The sequence below is a fragment of the Oncorhynchus nerka genome, linkage group LG8 (assembly GCF_034236695.1).
Source record: "Oncorhynchus nerka isolate Pitt River linkage group LG8, Oner_Uvic_2.0, whole genome shotgun sequence".
Taxonomy (NCBI): domain Eukaryota; kingdom Metazoa; phylum Chordata; class Actinopteri; order Salmoniformes; family Salmonidae; genus Oncorhynchus; species Oncorhynchus nerka.
Window position 1 is genome coordinate 16,235,670 of NC_088403.1, and position 18,906 is coordinate 16,254,575.

The 18,906-nt window shown below is 45.5% G+C and overlaps 1 protein-coding gene across 2 annotated transcripts in view; it reads left to right on the forward strand.

The window, feature by feature from the left end:
* Positions 1–17,026, forward strand: part of ube2h (ubiquitin-conjugating enzyme E2H (UBC8 homolog, yeast)) — a 42,694-nt gene extending 25,668 nt beyond the window's left edge. Inside the window, exons 3-7 of one of the 2 annotated variants that reach the window (XM_065021443.1) lie at positions 8,082–8,153; positions 8,357–8,396; positions 10,048–10,100; positions 12,593–12,721; positions 13,117–17,026. In XM_065021443.1, coding sequence (XP_064877515.1) covers positions 8,082–8,153; positions 8,357–8,396; positions 10,048–10,100; positions 12,593–12,721; positions 13,117–13,241 — 419 coding nt within the window. In that variant the 3' untranslated portion in view covers positions 13,242–17,026. Of the gene's footprint in view, positions 1–8,078; positions 8,154–8,356; positions 8,397–10,047; positions 10,101–12,592; positions 12,722–13,116 lie in introns of both variants that reach the window. The other variant, XM_065021442.1, reaches the window with a different exon arrangement.
* Positions 17,027–18,906: the final 1,880 nt, after the last annotated feature.

The following is an 18,906-nucleotide window of genomic DNA, read 5'->3' on the forward strand; positions in this document are numbered from 1 at the left end:
ACTGTTGATGTCAGTGGTATAGAGAACCACTGTTGATGTCAGTGGTGTGGAGAACCACTGTTGATGTCAGTGGTGTGGAGAACCACTGTTGATGTCAGTGAACCACTGTTGATGTCAGTGAACCACTGTTGATGTCAGTGGTGTGGAGAACCACTGTTGATGTCAGTGGTGTGGAGAACCACTGTTGATGTCAGTGGTGTGGAGAACCACTGTTGATGTCAGTGGTGTGGAGAACCACTGTTGATGTCAGTGGTGTGGAGAACCACTGTTGATGTCAGTGGTGTGGAGAACCACTGTTGATGTCAGTGGTGTGGAGAACCACTGTTGATGTCAGTGGTGTGGAGAACCACTGTTGATGTCAGTGGTGTGGAGAACCACTGTTGATGTCAGTGGTGTGGAGAACCACTGTTGATGTCAGTGGTGTGGAGAACCACTGTTGATGTCAGTGGTGTGGAGAACCACTGTTGATGTCAGTGGTGTGGAGAACCACTGTTGATGTCAGTGGTGTGGAGAACCACTGTTGATGTCAGTGGTGTGGAGAACCACTGTTGATGTCAGTGGTGTGGAGAACCACTGTTGATGTCAGTGGTGTGGAGAACCACTGTTGATGTCAGTGGTGTGGAGAACCACTGTTGATGTCAGTGGTGTGGAGAACCACTGTTGATGTCAGTGGTGTGGAGAACCACTGTTGATGTCAGTGGTATGGAGAACCACTGTTGATGTCAGTGGTGTGGAGAACCACTGTTGATGTCAGTGGTGTGGAGAACCACTGTTGATGTCAGTGGTATGGAGAACCACTGTTGATGTCAGTGGTATGGAGAACCACTGTTGATGTCAGTGGTATGGAGAACCACTGTTGATGTCAGTGGTGTGGAGAACCACTGTTGATGTCAGTGGTATGGAGAACCACTGTTGATGTCAGTGGTGTGGAGAACCACTGTTGATGTCAGTGGTGTGGAGAACCACTGTTGATGTCAGTGGTGTGGAGAACCACTGTTGATGTCAGTGGTGTGGAGAACCACTGTTGAGAACCACTGTTGATCAGTGGTGTGAGAACCACTGTTGATGTCAGTGGTATGGAGAACCACTGTTGATGTCAGTGGTATGGAGAACCACTGTTGATGTCAGTGGTATAGAGAACCACTGTTGATGTCAGTGGTATAGAGAACCACTGTTGATGTCAGTGGTATAGAGAACCACTGTTGATGTCAGTGGTATAGAGAACCACTGTTGATGTCAGTGGTATAGAGAACCACTGTTGATGTCAGTGGTATGAGAACCACTGTTGATGTCAGTGGTATAGAACCACTGTTGATGTCAGTGGTATGGAGAACCACTGTTGATGTCAGTGGTGTGGAGAACCACTGTTGATGTCAGTGGTGTGGAGAACCACTGTTGATGTCAGTGGTGTGGAGAACCACTGTTGATGTCAGTGGTGTGGAGAACCACTGTTGATGTCAGTGGTGTGGAGAACCACTGTTGATGTCAGTGGTGTGGAGAACCACTGTTGATGTCAGTGGTGTGGAGAACCACTGTTGATGTCAGTGGTGTGAGAACCACTGTTGATGTCAGTGGTGTGGAGAACCACTGTTGATGTCAGTGGTGTGGAGAACCACTGTTGATGTCAGTGGTGTGGAGAACCACTGTTGATGTCAGTGGTGTGGAGAACCACTGTTGATGTCAGTGGTGTGGAGAACCACTGTTGATGTCAGTGGTGGAGAGAACCACTGTTGATGTCAGTGGTGTGGAGAACCACTGTTGATGTCAGTGGTGTGGAGAACCACTGTTGATGTCAGTGGTGTGGAGAACCACTGTTGATGTCAGTGGTGTGGAGAACCACTGTTGATGTCAGTGGTGTGGAGAACCACTGTTGATGTCAGTGGTGTGGAGAACCACTGTTGATGTCAGTGGTGTGGAGAACCACTGTTGATGTCAGTGAACCACTGTTGATGTCAGTGAACCACTGTTGATGTCAGTGGTGTGGAGAACCACTGTTGATGTCAGTGGTGTGGAGAACCACTGTTGATGTCAGTGGTGTGGAGAACCACTGTTGATGTCAGTGGTGTGGAGAACCACTGTTGATGTCAGTGGTGTGGAGAACCACTGTTGATGTCAGTGGTGTGGAGAACCAGTGTTGATGTCAGTGGTGTGGAGAACCACTGTTGATGTCAGTGGTGTGGAGAACCACTGTTGATGTCAGTGGTGTGGAGAACCACTGTTGATGTCAGTGGTGTGGAGAACCACTGTTGATGTCAGTGGTGTGGAGAACCACTGTTGATGTCAGTGGTGTGGAGAACCACTGTTGATGTCAGTGGTGTGGAGAACCACTGTTGATGTCAGTGGTGTGGAGAACCACTGTTGATGTCAGTGGTGTGGAGAACCACTGTTGATGTCAGTGGTGTGGAGAACCACTGTTGATGTCAGTGGTGTGGAGAACCACTGTTGATGTCAGTGGTGTGGAGAACCACTGTTGATGTCAGTGGTGTGGAGAACCACTGTTGATGTCAGTGGTGTGGAGAACCACTGTTGATGTCAGTGGTGTGGAGAACCACTGTTGATGTCAGTGGTGTGGAGAACCACTGTTGATGTCAGTGGTGTGGAGAACCACTGTTGATGTCAGTGGTGTGGAGAACCACTGTTGATGTCAGTGGTGTGGAGAACCACTGTTGATGTCAGTGGTGTGGAGAACCACTGTTGATGTCAGTGGTGTGGAGAACCACTGTTGATGTCAGTGGTGTGGAGAACCACTGTTGATGTCAGTGGTGTGGAGAACCACTGTTGATGTCAGTGGTGTGGAGAACCACTGTTGATGTCAGTGGTGTGGAGAACCACTGTTGATGTCAGTGGTGTGGAGAACCACTGTTGATGTCAGTGGTGTGGAGAACCACTGTTGATGTCAGTGGTGTGGAGAACCACTGTTGATGTCAGTGGTGTGGAGAACCACTGTTGATGTCAGTGGTGTGGAGAACCACTGTTGATGTCAGTGGTGTGGAGAACCACTGTTGATGTCCACTGTTGATGTCAGTGGAGAAACCACTGTTGATGTCAGTGGTGTGGAGAACCACTGTTGATGTCAGTGGTGTGGAGAACCACTGTTGATGTCAGTGGTGTGAGAACCACTGTTGATGTCAGTGGTGTGGAGAACCACTGTTGATGTCAGTGGTGTGGAGAACCACTGTTGATGTCAGTGGTGTGGAGAACCACTGTTGATGTCAGTGGTGTGGAGAACCACTGTTGATGTCAGTGGTGTGGAGAACCACTGTTGATGTCAGTGGTGTGGAGAACCACTGTTGATGTCAGTGGTGTGGAGAACCACTGTTGATGTCAGTGGTGTGGAGAACCACTGTTGATGTCAGTGGTGTGGAGAACCACTGTTGATGTCAGTGGTGTGGAGAACCACTGTTGATGTCAGTGGTGTGGAGAACCACTGTTGATGTCAGTGGTGTGGAGAACCACTGTTGATGTCAGTGGTGTGGAGAACCACTGTTGATGTCAGTGGTGTGGAGAACCACTGTTGATGTCAGTGGTGTGGAGAACCACTGTTGATGTCAGTGGTGTGGAGAACCACTGTTGATGTCAGTGGTGTGGAGAACCACTGTTGATGTCAGTGGTGTGGAGAACCACTGTTGATGTCAGTGGTGTGGAGAACCACTGTTGATGTCAGTGAACCACTGTTGATGTCAGTGGTGTGGAGAACCACTGTTGATGTCAGTGGTGTGGAGAACCACTGTTGATGTCAGTGGTGTGGAGAACCACTGTTGATGTCAGTGGTGTGGAGAACCACTGTTGATGTCAGTGGTGTGGAGAACCACTGTTGATGTCAGTGGTGTGGAGAACCACTGTTGATGTCAGTGGTGTGGAGAACCACTGTTGATGTCAGTGGTGTGGAGAACCACTGTTGATGTCAGTGGTGTGGAGAACCACTGTTGATGTCAGTGGTGTGGAGAACCACTGTTGATGTCAGTGGTGTGGAGAACCACTGTTGATGTCAGTGGTGTGGAGAACCACTGTTGATGTCAGTGGTGTGGAGAACCACTGTTGATGTCAGTGGTGTGGAGAACCACTGTTGATGTCAGTGGTGTGGAGAACCACTGTTGATGTCAGTGGTGTGGAGAACCACTGTTGATGTCAGTGGTGTGGAGAACCACTGTTGATGTCAGTGGTGGTGGAGAACCACTGTTGATGTCAGTGGTGTGGAGAACCACTGTTGATGTCAGTGGTGTGGAGAACCACTGTTGATGTCAGTGGTGTGGAGAACCACTGTTGATGTCAGTGGTGTGGAGAACCACTGTTGATGTCAGTGGTGTGAGAACCACTGTTGATGTCAGTGGTGTGGAGAACCACTGTTGATGTCAGTGGTGTGGAGAACCACTGTTGATGTCAGTGGTGTGGAGAACCACTGTTGATGTCAGTGGTGTGGAGAACCACTGTTGATGTCAGTGGTGTGGAGAACCACTGTTGATGTCAGTGGTGTGGAGAACCACTGTTGATGTCAGTGGTGTGGAGAACCACTGTTGATGTCAGTGGTGTGGAGAACCACTGTTGATGTCAGTGGTGTGGAGAACCACTGTTGATGTCAGTGGTGTGGAGAACCACTGTTGATGTCAGTGGTGTGGAGAACCACTGTTGATGTCAGTGGTGTGGAGAACCACTGTTGATGTCAGTGGTGTGGAGAACCACTGTTGATGTCAGTGGTGTGGAGAACCACTGTTGATGTCAGTGGTGTGGAGAACCACTGTTGATGTCAGTGGTGTGGAGAACCACTGTTGATGTCAGTGGTGTGGAGAACCACTGTTGATGTCAGTGAACCACTGTTGATGTCAGTGAACCACTGTTGATGGTGGTGTGAACCACTGTTGATGTCAGTGGTGTGGTGGAACCACTGTTGATGTCAGTGGTGTGGAGAACCACTGTTGATGTCAGTGGTGTGGAGAACCACTGTTGATGTCAGTGGTGTGGAGAACCACTGTTGATGTCAGTGGTGTGGAGAACCACTGTTGATGTCAGTGGTGTGGAGAACCACTGTTGATGTCAGTGGTGTGGAGAACCACTGTTGATGTCAGTGGTGTGGAGAACCACTGTTGATGTCAGTGGTGTGGAGAACCACTGTTGATGTCAGTGGTGTGGAGAACCACTGTTGATGTCAGTGGTGTGGAGAACCACTGTTGATGTCAGTGGTGTGGAGAACCACTGTTGATGTCAGTGGTGTGGAGAACCACTGTTGATGTCAGTGGTGTGGAGAACCACTGTTGATGTCAGTGGTGTGGAGAACCACTGTTGATGTCAGTGGTGTGGAGAACCACTGTTGATGTCAGTGGTGTGGAGAACCACTGTTGATGTCAGTGGTGTGGAGAACCACTGTTGATGTCAGTGGTGTGGAGAACCACTGTTGATGTCAGTGGTGTGGAGAACCACTGTTGATGTCAGTGGTGTGGAGAACCACTGTTGATGTCAGTGGTGTGGAGAACCACTGTTGATGTCCAGTGGTGTGGTGGAGAACCACTGTTGATGTCAGTGGTGTGGAGAACCACTGTTGATGTCAGTGGTGTGGAGAACCACTGTTGATGTCAGTGGTGTGGAGAACCACTGTTGATGTCAGTGGTGTGGAGAACCACTGTTGATGTCAGTGGTGTGGAGAACCACTGTTGATGTCAGTGGTGTGGAGAACCACTGTTGATGTCAGTGGTGTGGAGAACCACTGTTGATGTCAGTGGTGTGGAGAACCACTGTTGATGTGTGGAGAACCACTGTGGTGTCAGTGGTGTGGAGAACCACTGTTGATGTCAGTGGTGTGGAGAACCACTGTTGATGTCAGTGGTGTGGAGAACCACTGTTGATGTCAGTGGATGTGGAGAACCACTGTTGATGTCAGTGGTGTGGAGAACCACTGTTGATGTCAGTGGTGTGGAGAACCACTGTTGATGTCAGTGGTGTGGAGAACCACTGTTGATGTCAGTGGTGTGGAGAACCACTGTTGATGTCAGTGGTGTGGAGAACCACTGTTGATGTCAGTGGTGTGGAGAACCACTGTTGATGTCAGTGGTGTGGAGAACCACTGTTGATGTCAGTGGTGTGGAGAACCACTGTTGATGTCAGTGGTGTGGAGAACCACTGTTGATGTCAGTGGTGTGGAGAACCACTGTTGATGTCAGTGATGTCAGTGGTGTGGAGAACCACTGTTGATGTCAGTGGTGTGGAGAACCACTGTTGATGTCAGTGGTGTGGAGAACCACTGTTGATGTCAGTGGTGTGGAGAACCACTGTTGATGTCAGTGGTGTGGAGAACCACTGTTGATGTCAGTGGTGTGGAGAACCACTGTTGATGTCAGTGGTGTGGAGAACCACTGTTGATGTCAGTGGTGTGGAGAACCACTGTTGATGTCAGTGGTGTGGAGAACCACTGTTGATGTCAGTGGTGTGGAGAACCACTGTTGATGTCAGTGGTGTGGAGAACCACTGTTGATGTCAGTGGTGTGGAGAACCACTGTTGATGTCAGTGGTGTGGAGAACCACTGTTGATGTCAGTGGTGTGGAGAACCACTGTTGATGTCAGTGGTGTGGAGAACCACTGTTGATGTCAGTGGTGTGGAGAACCACTGTTGATGTCAGTGGTGTGGAGAACCACTGTTGATGTCAGTGGTGTGGAGAACCACTGTTGATGTCAGTGGTGTGGAGAACCACTGTTGATGTCAGTGGTGTGGAGAACCACTGTTGATGTCAGTGGTGTGGAGAACCACTGTTGATGTCAGTGGTGTGGAGAACCACTGTTGATGTCAGTGGTGTGGAGAACCACTGTTGATGTCAGTGGTGTGGAGAACCACTGTTGATGTCAGTGGTGTGGAGAACCACTGTTGATGTCAGTGGTGTGGAGAACCACTGTTGATGTCAGTGGTGTGGAGAACCACTGTTGATGTCAGTGGTGTGGAGAACCACTGTTGATGGTGTGGAGAACCACTGTTGATGTCAGTGAACCACTGTTGATGTCAGTGAACCACTGTTGATGTCAGTGAACCACTGTTGATGTCAGTGGTGTGGAGAACCACTGTTGATGTCAGTGGTGTGGAGAACCACTGTTGATGTCAGTGGTGTGGAGAACCACTGTTGATGTCAGTGGTGTGGAGAACCACTGTTGATGTCAGTGGTGTGGAGAACCACTGTTGATGTCAGTGGTGTGGAGAACCACTGTTGATGTCAGTGGTGTGGAGAACCACTGTTGATGTCAGTGGTGTGGAGAACCACTGTTGATGTCAGTGGTGTAGAGAAGGCTGCTCCTCTAACCATTGTGAAGGGCTACAGCCTTGCAGTGTCAAGTCCATAGGGTTTCTGTGTTTAAGTCTCTCTGCTGTAATCCCTGTACTCATATTAAGTATCTCCCTCAATGTCATTAGTACATAAGCCTGCCAGATCTGGGTTGAATTACTATTTCAGATCTCAATTACTTTCACATGCATTCAAAGTATTCATATCTTACATTTGAAAAGACAAGTTGTTGAATATTTTAATGTATTTGGAAATACACTTGGAAAGTAGTTGATATACTCAAATACACTCCCATGTATTTGAAAATGCTGTCAACTATTTTTTTTTTTTTTTTTTCAAATACTCAAAAGTACTTGTTTTGGGCTATGCATTTGAAAATACTCAAATACAGTTTTTATTTTATTTTTAAATACCAGATACTGTGAACCCAGGACTGAATCCTACATGATGTCTATGCACATGTGTGGGAAAAGGCACCCACATTGCATTCTATGTTCCTAATGTGGTTTATTGGTGAACATGTTGGTCACCAATCAACCACATGGCAGCATGGGTCTAGATTGTGACCTGCAGAGTCTCAGAGGTCTAGATTGTGACCTGCAGAGTCTCAGAGGTCTAGATTGTGACCTGCAGAGTCTCAGAGGTCTAGATTGTGACCTGCAGAGTCTCAGAGGTCTAGATTGTGACCTGCAGAGTCTCTAATTCTACCATTTACTGTTTTGATGTGCAGCGGCTGCTCAAAGACAGTGGATGTGCATGTGTGATCTTTTCTTGTAGCATGTCTTATCTCCCTTCTCTCTCTGTCTCCTCCCATCCAGCAGCGTACGAGGGGGGCGTATGGAAGGTGCGAGTAGATCTACCGGACAAATACCCTTTCAAATCCCCATCAATAGGTAGGGGGATGGCATAGAGCCAGTGGGGGTTCATTTCTCAGTTGACACACACAAAAAATATTTAGATGTGTATTGTTATTGTCACAAACACGAGATAGGTGCAGTTTTACAGGGTCAGTCGTTGTAGTACGGCTCCCTGTTACTAGAAGTAAGCCGTAACATCTGTAGTTGACTTGCGTATTGTTTTTCTCTTTCGTTTGCAGGATTCATGAATAAAATCTTCCATCCCAACATCGATGAAGCGTAAGTTGACCACGACTTCTGATTTGAAAGGAACACTGAAATAGTAGAGGGTGCCCTCTCATGAGACTCATCACCTTAACCTTGTCTTGTGTTGCTGGAACCAATGGCAGCAGGGAGCTTTTGTAATCACATCTATCTGAACCTCTCGGGGATATGTGGGACGGTAGCGTCCCACCTGGCCAACATCCAGTGACAATGCAGAGCGCCAAATTCAAATAAATTACTATAAAAATTAAACTGATGAAATCACACATTCAATATACCAAATTAAAGCTACAGTTGTTGTGAATCCAGCCAACGTGTCAGATTTAAAACGTGCTTCACGGCGAAAGCAAACGATGCTATTATCTGAGGATAGCACCCGAGTAAACAAAGAGAAAAGCATATTTCAACCCTGCAGGCGCGACACAAAACGCAGAAATAAAAATATAATTAATGCCTTACCTTTGACGAGCTTCTTCTGTTGGCACTCCAATATGTCCCATAAACATCACAAATGGTCCTTTTATTCGATTAATTCCTTCAGTATATATACAAAATGTTAATTTATTTGGCGCGTTTGATCCAGAAAAACACAGGTTCCAACTTGCGCAACGTGACTACAAAATATCTCAAAAGTTACCTGTAAGCATTTGTCCAAACATTTCAAACTACTTTTGTAAAACAACTTAAGGTATATTTTAACGTAAATAATCAATAAAATTGAAGACTGGATGATCTGTGTTCAATACTGGAGGAAAACAAAGTGCAGCGTGCTTTCAGGTCACGCGCCTCTAACAAAGAGTACACTTCCCTCAAGCCTCATTCTGAACAGTGTTACTACTTCATTTCTCAAAGGAAAAACATCAACCAATTTCTAAAGACTGTTGACATCCAGTGGAAGTGATAGGAACTGCAGGAAAGTCGATTTAGAAATCTGTATTCCCAATGAAAACCATTGAAAAGAGTGACCTCCAAAAAAAAAGAAAATCTGAACGGTTTGTCCTCTGGGTTTTGCCTGCCAAATAAGTTCTGTTATACACACAGACATGATTCAAACAGTTTTAGGAACTTCAGTGTTTTCTATCCAAATCGACTAATAATATGCATATCTTAGCTTCTGGGTCTGAGTAGCAGGCCGTTTACATTGCACGTGCTTTTCATCCGGATGTGAAAATACTGCCCACTGTCCCAAAGAAGTTAAACCACCAGCCCTGACCTTAACCCTGGCCCTAACCTTTTAACCCTAACCCGTAAATAAGAATGAATAGCTAATGAGCTTCCGCAAGCATCTAGTGATGACCCCACCTGCATACCCATCTCTAAGGTCTTGTAACGTAATCTAATTCAATTTCATTGAATTTCCATTGAAGGACATCAATGGTTTGTTTGGCTCGTCTCCCAGATCAAATGGTGAGAGGGGGCACTGGAGGATCTAAAGCACAGAACAACAGGCTGATCCTTTACGTTAACTGACCATAATAATCTGGCGTGAATACAAATCATCAAAACACTCATGATGAAAACACTGCCTCAAGCATTTCAGTGGCTCATTTTTAAGGAATGTAATTCCCCTCATCCACCAACCTCACTTTGGGGTGCTCCTCGTGTTGTGTAGAGGGGAAGTGTCTGAGAGCCTCCTCCTTAACCCCTTCTCTTCTCTCATCTCCAGGTCAGGAACCGTGTGTTTAGATGTCATCAACCAGACGTGGACAGCCCTTTACGGTGAGTGGGGTGGCTCAGAGCTTGGATGTTTTGGAGGTGTGTGTAGGTGAATTTGTGTTTTTGTCTATGCGTATGTGAGACATGGGCCACGGCTCCCCTGTCCAGTGTGAAAGAAAACAAACACGACCGCTGGCGTCACTGGAGAAACAAGTGTAAAAAGTGGTGGGTGTGGCTTCATGTAGGAGGCAGCACGGTCAGTTCTCCTGTAATCCTCTTACTGGTGGGTGTGGCTTCATGTAGGAGGCAGCGCGGTCAGTTCTCCTGTAATCCTCTTACTGGTGGGTGTGGCTTCATGTAGGAGGCAGCGCGGTCAGTTCTCCTGTAATCCTCTTACTGGTGGGTGTGGCTTCATGTAGGAGGCAGCGTGGTCAGTTCTCCTGTAATCCTCTTACTGGTGGGTGTGGCTTCATGTAGGAGGCAGCGCGGTCAGTTCTCCTGTAATCCTCTTACTGGTGGGTGTGGCTTCATGTAGGAGGCAGCGCGGTCAGTTCTCCTGTAATCCTCTTACTGGTGGGTGTGGCTTCATGTAGGAGGCAGCAGGGTCAGTTCTCCTGTAATCCTCTTACTGGTGGGTGTGGCTTCATGTAGGAGGCAGCACGGTCAGTTCTCCTGTAATCCTCTTACTGGTGGGTGTGGCTTCATGTAGGAGGCAGCAGGGTCAGTTCTCCTGTAATCCTCTTACTGGTGGGTGTGGCTTCATGTAGGAGGCAGCACGGTCAGTTCTCCTGTAATCCTCTTACTGGTGGGTGTGGCTTCATGTAGGAGGCAGCACGGTCAGTTCTCCTGTAATCCTCTTACTGGTGCTAGAAGGCTAACAAGGTAATAGCCTGAGCCAGCAAATTCAGAAAACAGACAGCCTAGCTGCTTCTCCTGACACTAATAATGAGCAACTCTTCAGCTGAGAGAACAAAACCGCACTGGTTGTCTCTGTCTCCCCCCTTCATATCGCAATGAATTCCTCAGTAATAATGACCAGCCTCTCGGTCTGCAGGTTTTTTTCACTCCATCTTTGTACTTGATTGACGGAGTAAGGTCACTAATTAGTAAGGAACTCCCCTCACCTGGTTGTCTAGGTCTTAACTGAAAGGAGAGACCAAAACCAGCAGACACGGAGGGCCCCCCCACCTGCTCGACAAGGTTAAGACAGGTTAGGACAGCAGCACACTGGTGTAAATTACCTTTTGATTATCCACAACAGATGGATTTCATTAGCCTTCACTATTTACTTTCACTGAGTTTTCACATGAACCCATATGGGACGCCAAACATTGCTGACCTCTGCACTTCTAGAAACTGAAGGTTTTTAGAGACTAATCAATAAGGAACGGAGTGGATTTCTTATCAGAAGATGACTGAATTATTGAAGTTCTGAAGCCTCCTGGTTCATTCCACACAGGGTTCGTTCTGTGTGTTTTGGACTGCGGCTTTGTTGTTTGAGATGAGGCACTCAAGTTGATTAGCTAATATGTTTGATTTGGCTATTGTGGACTTCCAGCAGTGTAATGGACTTTGAGAGCTCTAACAAATGAGATTTCCAGAACTGTAGTGGAGGGCTTGGGACAAAAACAAGCCAATCAGTGAAGCATTGTCTACTCTAGGCCTAGGTCCTGATTGTGGGTAGGGAACATACACTGGGTTACAGTCAGTCTACAGTTTTACCCAGTAATGTATTTTCTTCTCATATTTGTACTCAACCAATAGTGACACCCAGTCAATGTATATAAACCCTGGATGGCTGATGCTGTGTATTGACCATCGAGAGGTTTTGAAGCCACCGGTCGGCCATATTGGCACTCCCCAGTAGGAGCAGTCCTCCATAAGAATGACTGAAATTCTATAGTATTTAAATTAAATGTTTCAAGGACAAGATGACATTTATTTAATGATTTTGTTGTTGTCGTGGGGACAATAATATTAATAATCTTAAAAAATATACCCTAAGGGAAAAATATATTTTTATTATGTTTAGCTCACATAATATAATTAAAAGTCTGTAATAGAGTAAACGTGGTAAAAACAAATGTAGACATTAATACATGTATTTCTATAGCTTCCAATGGTGGGGGAGTTCCAAGATGGAGGTGTGGTGGCTTCAAAACAGCACCCCCTAGGGGTCATCTAGTGTGTATAAAACATTGCACCCAGTAGACATCTGCAGCATTGCCCATTTTCCGTTGAGTGCTAATTTTCTTGCAGAGACAAAGCAAGGCCTGTAACCGTATGTCTAGTGGAAGGTCCTTCCTCCGGCAGGATTTGTATTTTATTTTTACATAGAGGCCCTTTTACATAGAGGCCCAATCCTAAAATGATTGGATAGGTAGGTGTAAGCAAGGGTTCTATTACATAACTATCACCTATCCAGTTATGTCAGAAAGGATGTTTGTTTTAAGAATGCTTTAATTGTAAAAGAGTCATATGTATGTTCATCGTGCCCTGTTTTATCGATAACATTCTGTTCTGTTTCTCTCTGCCTCTCTCGTCCACTCCCACAGATCTCACCAATATCTTTGAGTCGTTCCTGCCTCAGCTGCTGGCTTACCCCAACCCCATCGACCCACTGAACGGAGACGCGGCCGCCATGTACCTCCACCGACCAGAGGAGTACAAACAGAAAATCAAAGGTACGCTTCTCTCCCTACGCCTTGCTTTCTCAGTGTTGTCTGTCTCAAGGGAATTCAGGAGTGCAGATGTTCATTTCAAACTGGGTCCATGTAGAATCAGGAGGCTCAGTAATGAAATGAATACTGGTCAATAATATACTTTGACGTACAGCAGCTACATTTTTGTTTTGTTTGTGCATTTTGTTTTATTACTATTTGATCATGTGAAGTAGATGTCCCTGCCTTAAGCCATAGTCTACCCTTTGTTCAGATTTGATATAGTAAAGTGTGTGTCTTGTCTATCACTCCTGGCTGTTGCTTTGTTCCCTGTTTTAAAGCGCCTGTCTGCTCCCTGGCTCGGAGCTCTTAGCCAATGAGGTTGAGTCTTACTGACCCTGCTGCCTTGCTCTCCACAGAGTACATCCAGAAATATGCAACAGAGGAGGCTCTCAAGGAGCAGGAGGAGGGCCAGGGCGACTCCTCATCGGAAAGCTCCATGTCGGATTTCTCTGAAGACGAAGCCCAGGATATGGAGTTGTAGTGATGGGAGACAACTCCCCTTTAAAACCACAGACTGTATGATTTCCTAACCATGAGAAAGCAGACATCATATTCATATAAGTTGATTTTTTTATTTTATTATTATTATTATTATTATTGCTAAAACAAGGATTTTTGTGGATATCAAGCCTCGGCGTATATCACACACCACCTGCTTTGTGTTTTTGCCATGTCCCAGTCGCGTTCTCCTCCTTCAATCCCTGTAAAGGTGTGTTGGACTTAGCAGTCCCCACATTCCACCGGTAGTTGGAATGTCCCCTTTGACCCGGTGACCTTCGGCCTTACCCTCACTGCACCAACGACCGGACAAAATGGAGACTAGCTCTATGGGCTGGGCTGAATGGGAGGTGGGAGGTGGGCACCGGGGGATTTCCCTTCTCTTTATCTCATGAATGTGTTGAAGAAGAGGAACTAGAGAGTTAGGTCATATTCATGGTCATGGCAATTATGGTCCATGTCTTCAGCCGAATTCGTACCTGTCTGGATTTGATTTGAATTGGACACATCACCCTGTCGACTTGGCTGTCGACTTGTCCTGCTAGACAGATGATTGGGTATTTTAAAGTAATATGAAAGAGGGGAATTGCAGCTTTAATATCTATTTTCTTTCACCAATGTTGTTTTTCTGGTGTTCATTTGTCATTTGTCCTTTTCATTTGGCTGGGGTTAGGAGCTGCCTATGGTGTGTGTGCAGCACCTGGCTTGTACAGTGATACTTCACCTTTCTCATTAGAGCCTTATGAACCCAGCCAGCGCGTCAGTCAAAGCGCTGACATCGCTCTGAGCCTGTCCGAGCTGGTGTGGCTGTCGGACTACCTGTACCCCTTTAGAAAAGTACATCACTTCCTGGAACGCCATAGGTATTATGTATCCACTGAAGTTTGTTAGGGGTGAATACTGCCCAGAATGAGGGGTTGAACGCTGGTGTGTGGGAAAGTGAGGTAGAAGTGGCCGACCTTACCTCACCGGCTACAGCACAGACACCCAACAAATTCTCCTCTGCTCTGTTTTTGTAAAAGAAAAAAAAGTTAAAGGAACGTAGAAAAAAATTGCAAGAAGCATTTTTGTATTTAAAAAAAAAAGAAAAGCACAAGGTTTTATTTCCTACAAACTCCTCCCTCCTAGATGATTTGGACCTTGTTTATTTTGGTGGCAAAGACAGGATTTTTCTTTTGGGGGGGGGGCATCATTCTGTACAGTTTGGGCATGATCCAGAAGTGATGTTGTGTTGGTCTGTATTGCGCTAGGCTAGTATAGGGCTCAACTAAAGAAGTACTGCTTGTGTGGCTACTGTCTAAAGTATTGAGTTGCGTTGTGTACAAGGCTTAGTGATTTACCTGGGTTACCCTTCACTCTTAGATGGGGAAAATGCAGGGGGGGATATCTGCAGGTCTTTTTTTGGCTAACATTGTTGAAATGACCAACTTTGCCTATTGCTCGCGCTAAACTATGATATGTGTTTTTGACTTGATGTAGCGATAGTTAGTTTACTGGGCGGTGTCTTCAACTAAAGACATGTATGGGTCTGATAACTAAAACAACAATAGCTGATTTTAAGTTTGAAGGTAATGTCCATTGTAGGGTTTACATCAGATATAACATGGATCTATACCTGCTGGTCCCCTTTAGAGATGGACAGATCAACGTGAGAGTGATTCCAGACAATCGCAATGAATTGACTGGTGGAGAAACTAGACTGAATGTATGATAGTCTGTGCAAAACAAAAGCATTGGGCCCGATGAAAGTATCAGACAATGTGCAGTGTGATCAAGGCCACATTGGGATAGAGCTTGGATGGGAGACCATCTTTTTCCTTGTTTTTAATTTCAGTGTTCCCTAAAAGCTTGACTGTTCAAGGCTCCTAGATAAAGATGGTCAAATATGGATTGGGTTCCAATCCATTGCCTGGTGTAAGACAGGAAAGTGGGTTTGGGGTTCCCATGTTTCCTCACAGGTCAAATGGAGCCTGCAAAAACTGAATGATGTCACAAGGATACGCAGCGAAGTACCTTGCAATTTGGCTTCTGCCGTTTCCTGAGCTGCCTATATTTATTCACTCTATATTGAAACCTTCGCTTTTCTTTCTCGTTTTTAATCAAATCATTTACAGGCACCGCTGTTAAAACAAAGGTGTATGTACTTAGGCTTCAGCCAAATTGTGTCATGCTGAAGAGAATTAGAACTTGAATTTTCTTTCTATTTTAAGTATTCAGTTTGGATTTAATGATTTAGTTTTTTTCACATTTATGCAGTATTGTACTAAAGTGAAAAAGAAAGACAAATAAATCCCATCAGAATAAGTGGAGAAAGGCAATGGAGGCCATTTTGTGTTTTGGACACTTGCATAGGGGAGAAAATGTGATATTTCGGTATTTTTAAAGAGTGTTGTCCTTGTTATAACTATGTTGTTTTTTAATTTTCAAGCAGAAGTGTCGATGTTCCCACAAACAGGGTGATCCAAAGACGACATGTACTCAGCTGTGGTCTGTTGCTATGGGAAACATTTTTGGTTTCTTTCACTCTTTTTTTTTATTCCCCCCAAACTAATTCAGTGATGAGGACTATTTATAACCTTTGTTTTTCTGTTTGTTTTTAATTCCCAAGTCGAGGACTCAATGACACTTACAATCCAAAAATCTCCAATAAACATGAGTGTGCTTCCGTTGCAACTTTGAATCGACATTATTTTTGAAAAGATTGTGAAAAAGTTTTACTGCTTGATTAGATTTTTAGCCCCTCGCTCTCTTAAATACATTAGACCATAGGTGTACCAATGTGAGATCTAATTTCCCCCAACACACTATCAGCACTGACCCAATGTGAGATCTAATTCCCCCCCAACACACTATAAACACTGTCCAAGTCAACCTGTTCCAAGTAATATCGAGGTGGGAGGGGGCCAAACCACATAGTGGTACATAGCCCCACACACACCCCCCCAATCTCACACACACACTCAACCACACTTTGTGCGTAGTGAAGTCATTACTGAGGGACTCAGCTGGTGGCTTCTGTCCAGACTATTACATTAGAGGGGAAAGTAGAGGCCTGGCTTCCATCTGATCAACCATCGGCGCCCCCCTAGTCCTGTTTCGTGGCGTCACCCCTGACCCCTGTGTTGACTGTACTGTACCTCTCCCATGCACTTGTCTTGCATGCATCTGGTGTGGAGGGGCTCGATTCATCATGTGCACCTCACGTTCTGTCTTTGTGCTTCTCCAGAGTGGAATCCACCACACCCAGACACAGTCCTATTGCTTTCACTACAGGGGACATTGGACACACGGCATGGAAAATTGCTTAACAAAAAAACATTGTAGGAACTGTATTTGGTACCTGTCTACTACTTGAAAGTCGAGGGGTGTTTTTAAATTTTTTATCTGTCCTTGGTCTTATGTGAATTTCAGTCCTCTTCCTCCCTCATCCCCTCTCTCTTCTACATTTTCTCCTCTCCGTTTACTCTGCATTGTGAAGTGGGCATGCTTGTCACAAGACAGACGCTCTCTGTCAGAGGAGGCTGCTGGGAGGAGCTAAAGGAGGATGGGCTCATTGTAATGGCTGGAAGGGAATCAATGGAACGGTATCAAACATATGGAAACCACAACTCCGTTCCATTTATACCATTCCAGCCATTACAATGAGCCCAACCTCCTATATCTCCTCCCGGCAGCCTCCACTGCTCTCTATCTACAGGATTATAACCTCATAAATAGTTGTGTATAAATGCTCTGTAAGTTCTTTTTTTTAATAAAACATTAACTGTGTGTAAACTGTCAGTGTGTTTCAGTTTGGGGATTTTCCCCATCTAGCCCAGTATTTATAACACTCCCAGAGTAGATGTTTTTGTGTACAGTAGTAGTTTTCCCCCTCATCGTGTAGTGAACTGTGTATATGTATGCACATGAACCCTATCTACAACAGTTGGTTTCAGCTTAAAGTTCAATTTAGAGAATCATTTGTCCCTTTATGAACGGTTGAGTTGATCTGCCTCGACTCAAAGTAGAGTTTTTAGATAATTGTAATGAACCAGAGTTAGAGCCCTGCCTTACACCTTTAATGGTCGTCTTACTTTTTATTGCCGCTAGATGGCAGCCTTTCACTACAGTTCACTCTCCCACAACAGCGTACTTGTGTCAAACTCTCCGAACAATGTGGACAACTGTTCCAAATTCCACATGAACAGCCAGGGTGCAGCGAATCCTGAGATTCAGGCTAGTATGCCAGGCCTAGGTGGCTGAAACCTGTTAATGACTACAACCAAAAATCTTTGTATTTCACAAGTTGATAGTTGAATAAATGAGCAGAAAGCTTGAGCCACACATGATCATTATTGAATATGTACCAGCTTGGAGTGTAGATAACCAGACAGCTATTGGTGGACCTTCGAAGATGGATATGAAAGAACTGGATCAGTGTAAGCAACATGGCAGAAGCTCTTATGAGGGCTAGGGAGTTTCAGCCTTCCAATGCTTTCAGAAACCAGATCCTTTCAGAATGATCAAGCAACCATCGCATAGTGTCTCTGCTAGGGCCTAACAAAGAGTTCATACTGGGCATGGGAGTTGGGTGAACCTTGATATACCAGTACTGAGCCAAGCTGTACTGTGGCGAACTGGTTACACAGCCACCATTGTGATAATAACTATCTGAGCAACCACACTACGGTTGGGGTTGACACGTTACTGTGAAGGGATGGGTAGTTTGTAGCTGCCATGATGCCACTTGATCCCCAAAGCGTCTGCAGTTCCACATTAGCCCAGTTGATGGCGCTGCTCCACTCACTTGCTTTCCTTATCACTGCTGTACCTAAACTCTACGTTATAAGGCATTATTAATCTCCTCCACCCAAAAATATAAACTCCCATAGATTACAGATTTCTATCTCTGTCCGCTTTCATGTGAACACTGGAATCCTGAGGAGCAGAATTAAAATGTGTCATATGTGGTTTCCTTCTCACTGTTAAGTTGTTTTAGGGAGGATGGAGCCCCTAGAACTCACAGGGACCTGAAGGTAGATCTCCCTACCTTTCTCTCTGTGCCTCCCTCACTTCCTCCTTCACTCCGTCCCTCTCTCTCAATTCCATTTAAGGGCTTTATTGGCATGGGAAATGTATGTCTACATTGCCAAAGCAAGTGAAACAGATAAACAAAAGTGAAATAAACAATAACAAATGAACAGTAAACATTACACTTTAAGGTCCATATGTCTATATACAGTGTTGTAATGATGTGCAAGTAGTTAACGTACAAAAGGGAAAACAAGGAAACAACTCTCTCGCTAGCTTGCTGTTTTACTCACTGACTCTCTATACCTCACTGTTTCACTCCCTCCCTCTCTCTCTACCTCACTGTTTCACTCCCTCCCTCTCTCTCTCTACCTCACTGTTTCACTCCCTCCCTCTCTCTATACCTCACTGTTTCACTCCCTCCCTCTCTCTATATACCTCACTGTTTCACTCCCTCCCTCTCTCTCTATACCTCACTGTTTCACTCCCTCCCTCTCTCTCTATACCTCACTGTTTCACTCCCTCCCTCTCTCTATATACCTCACTGTTTCACTCCCTCACTCTCTCTATACCTCACTGTTTCACTCCCTCCCTCTCTCTCTCTACCTCACTGTTTCACTCCCTCCCTCTCTCTCTCT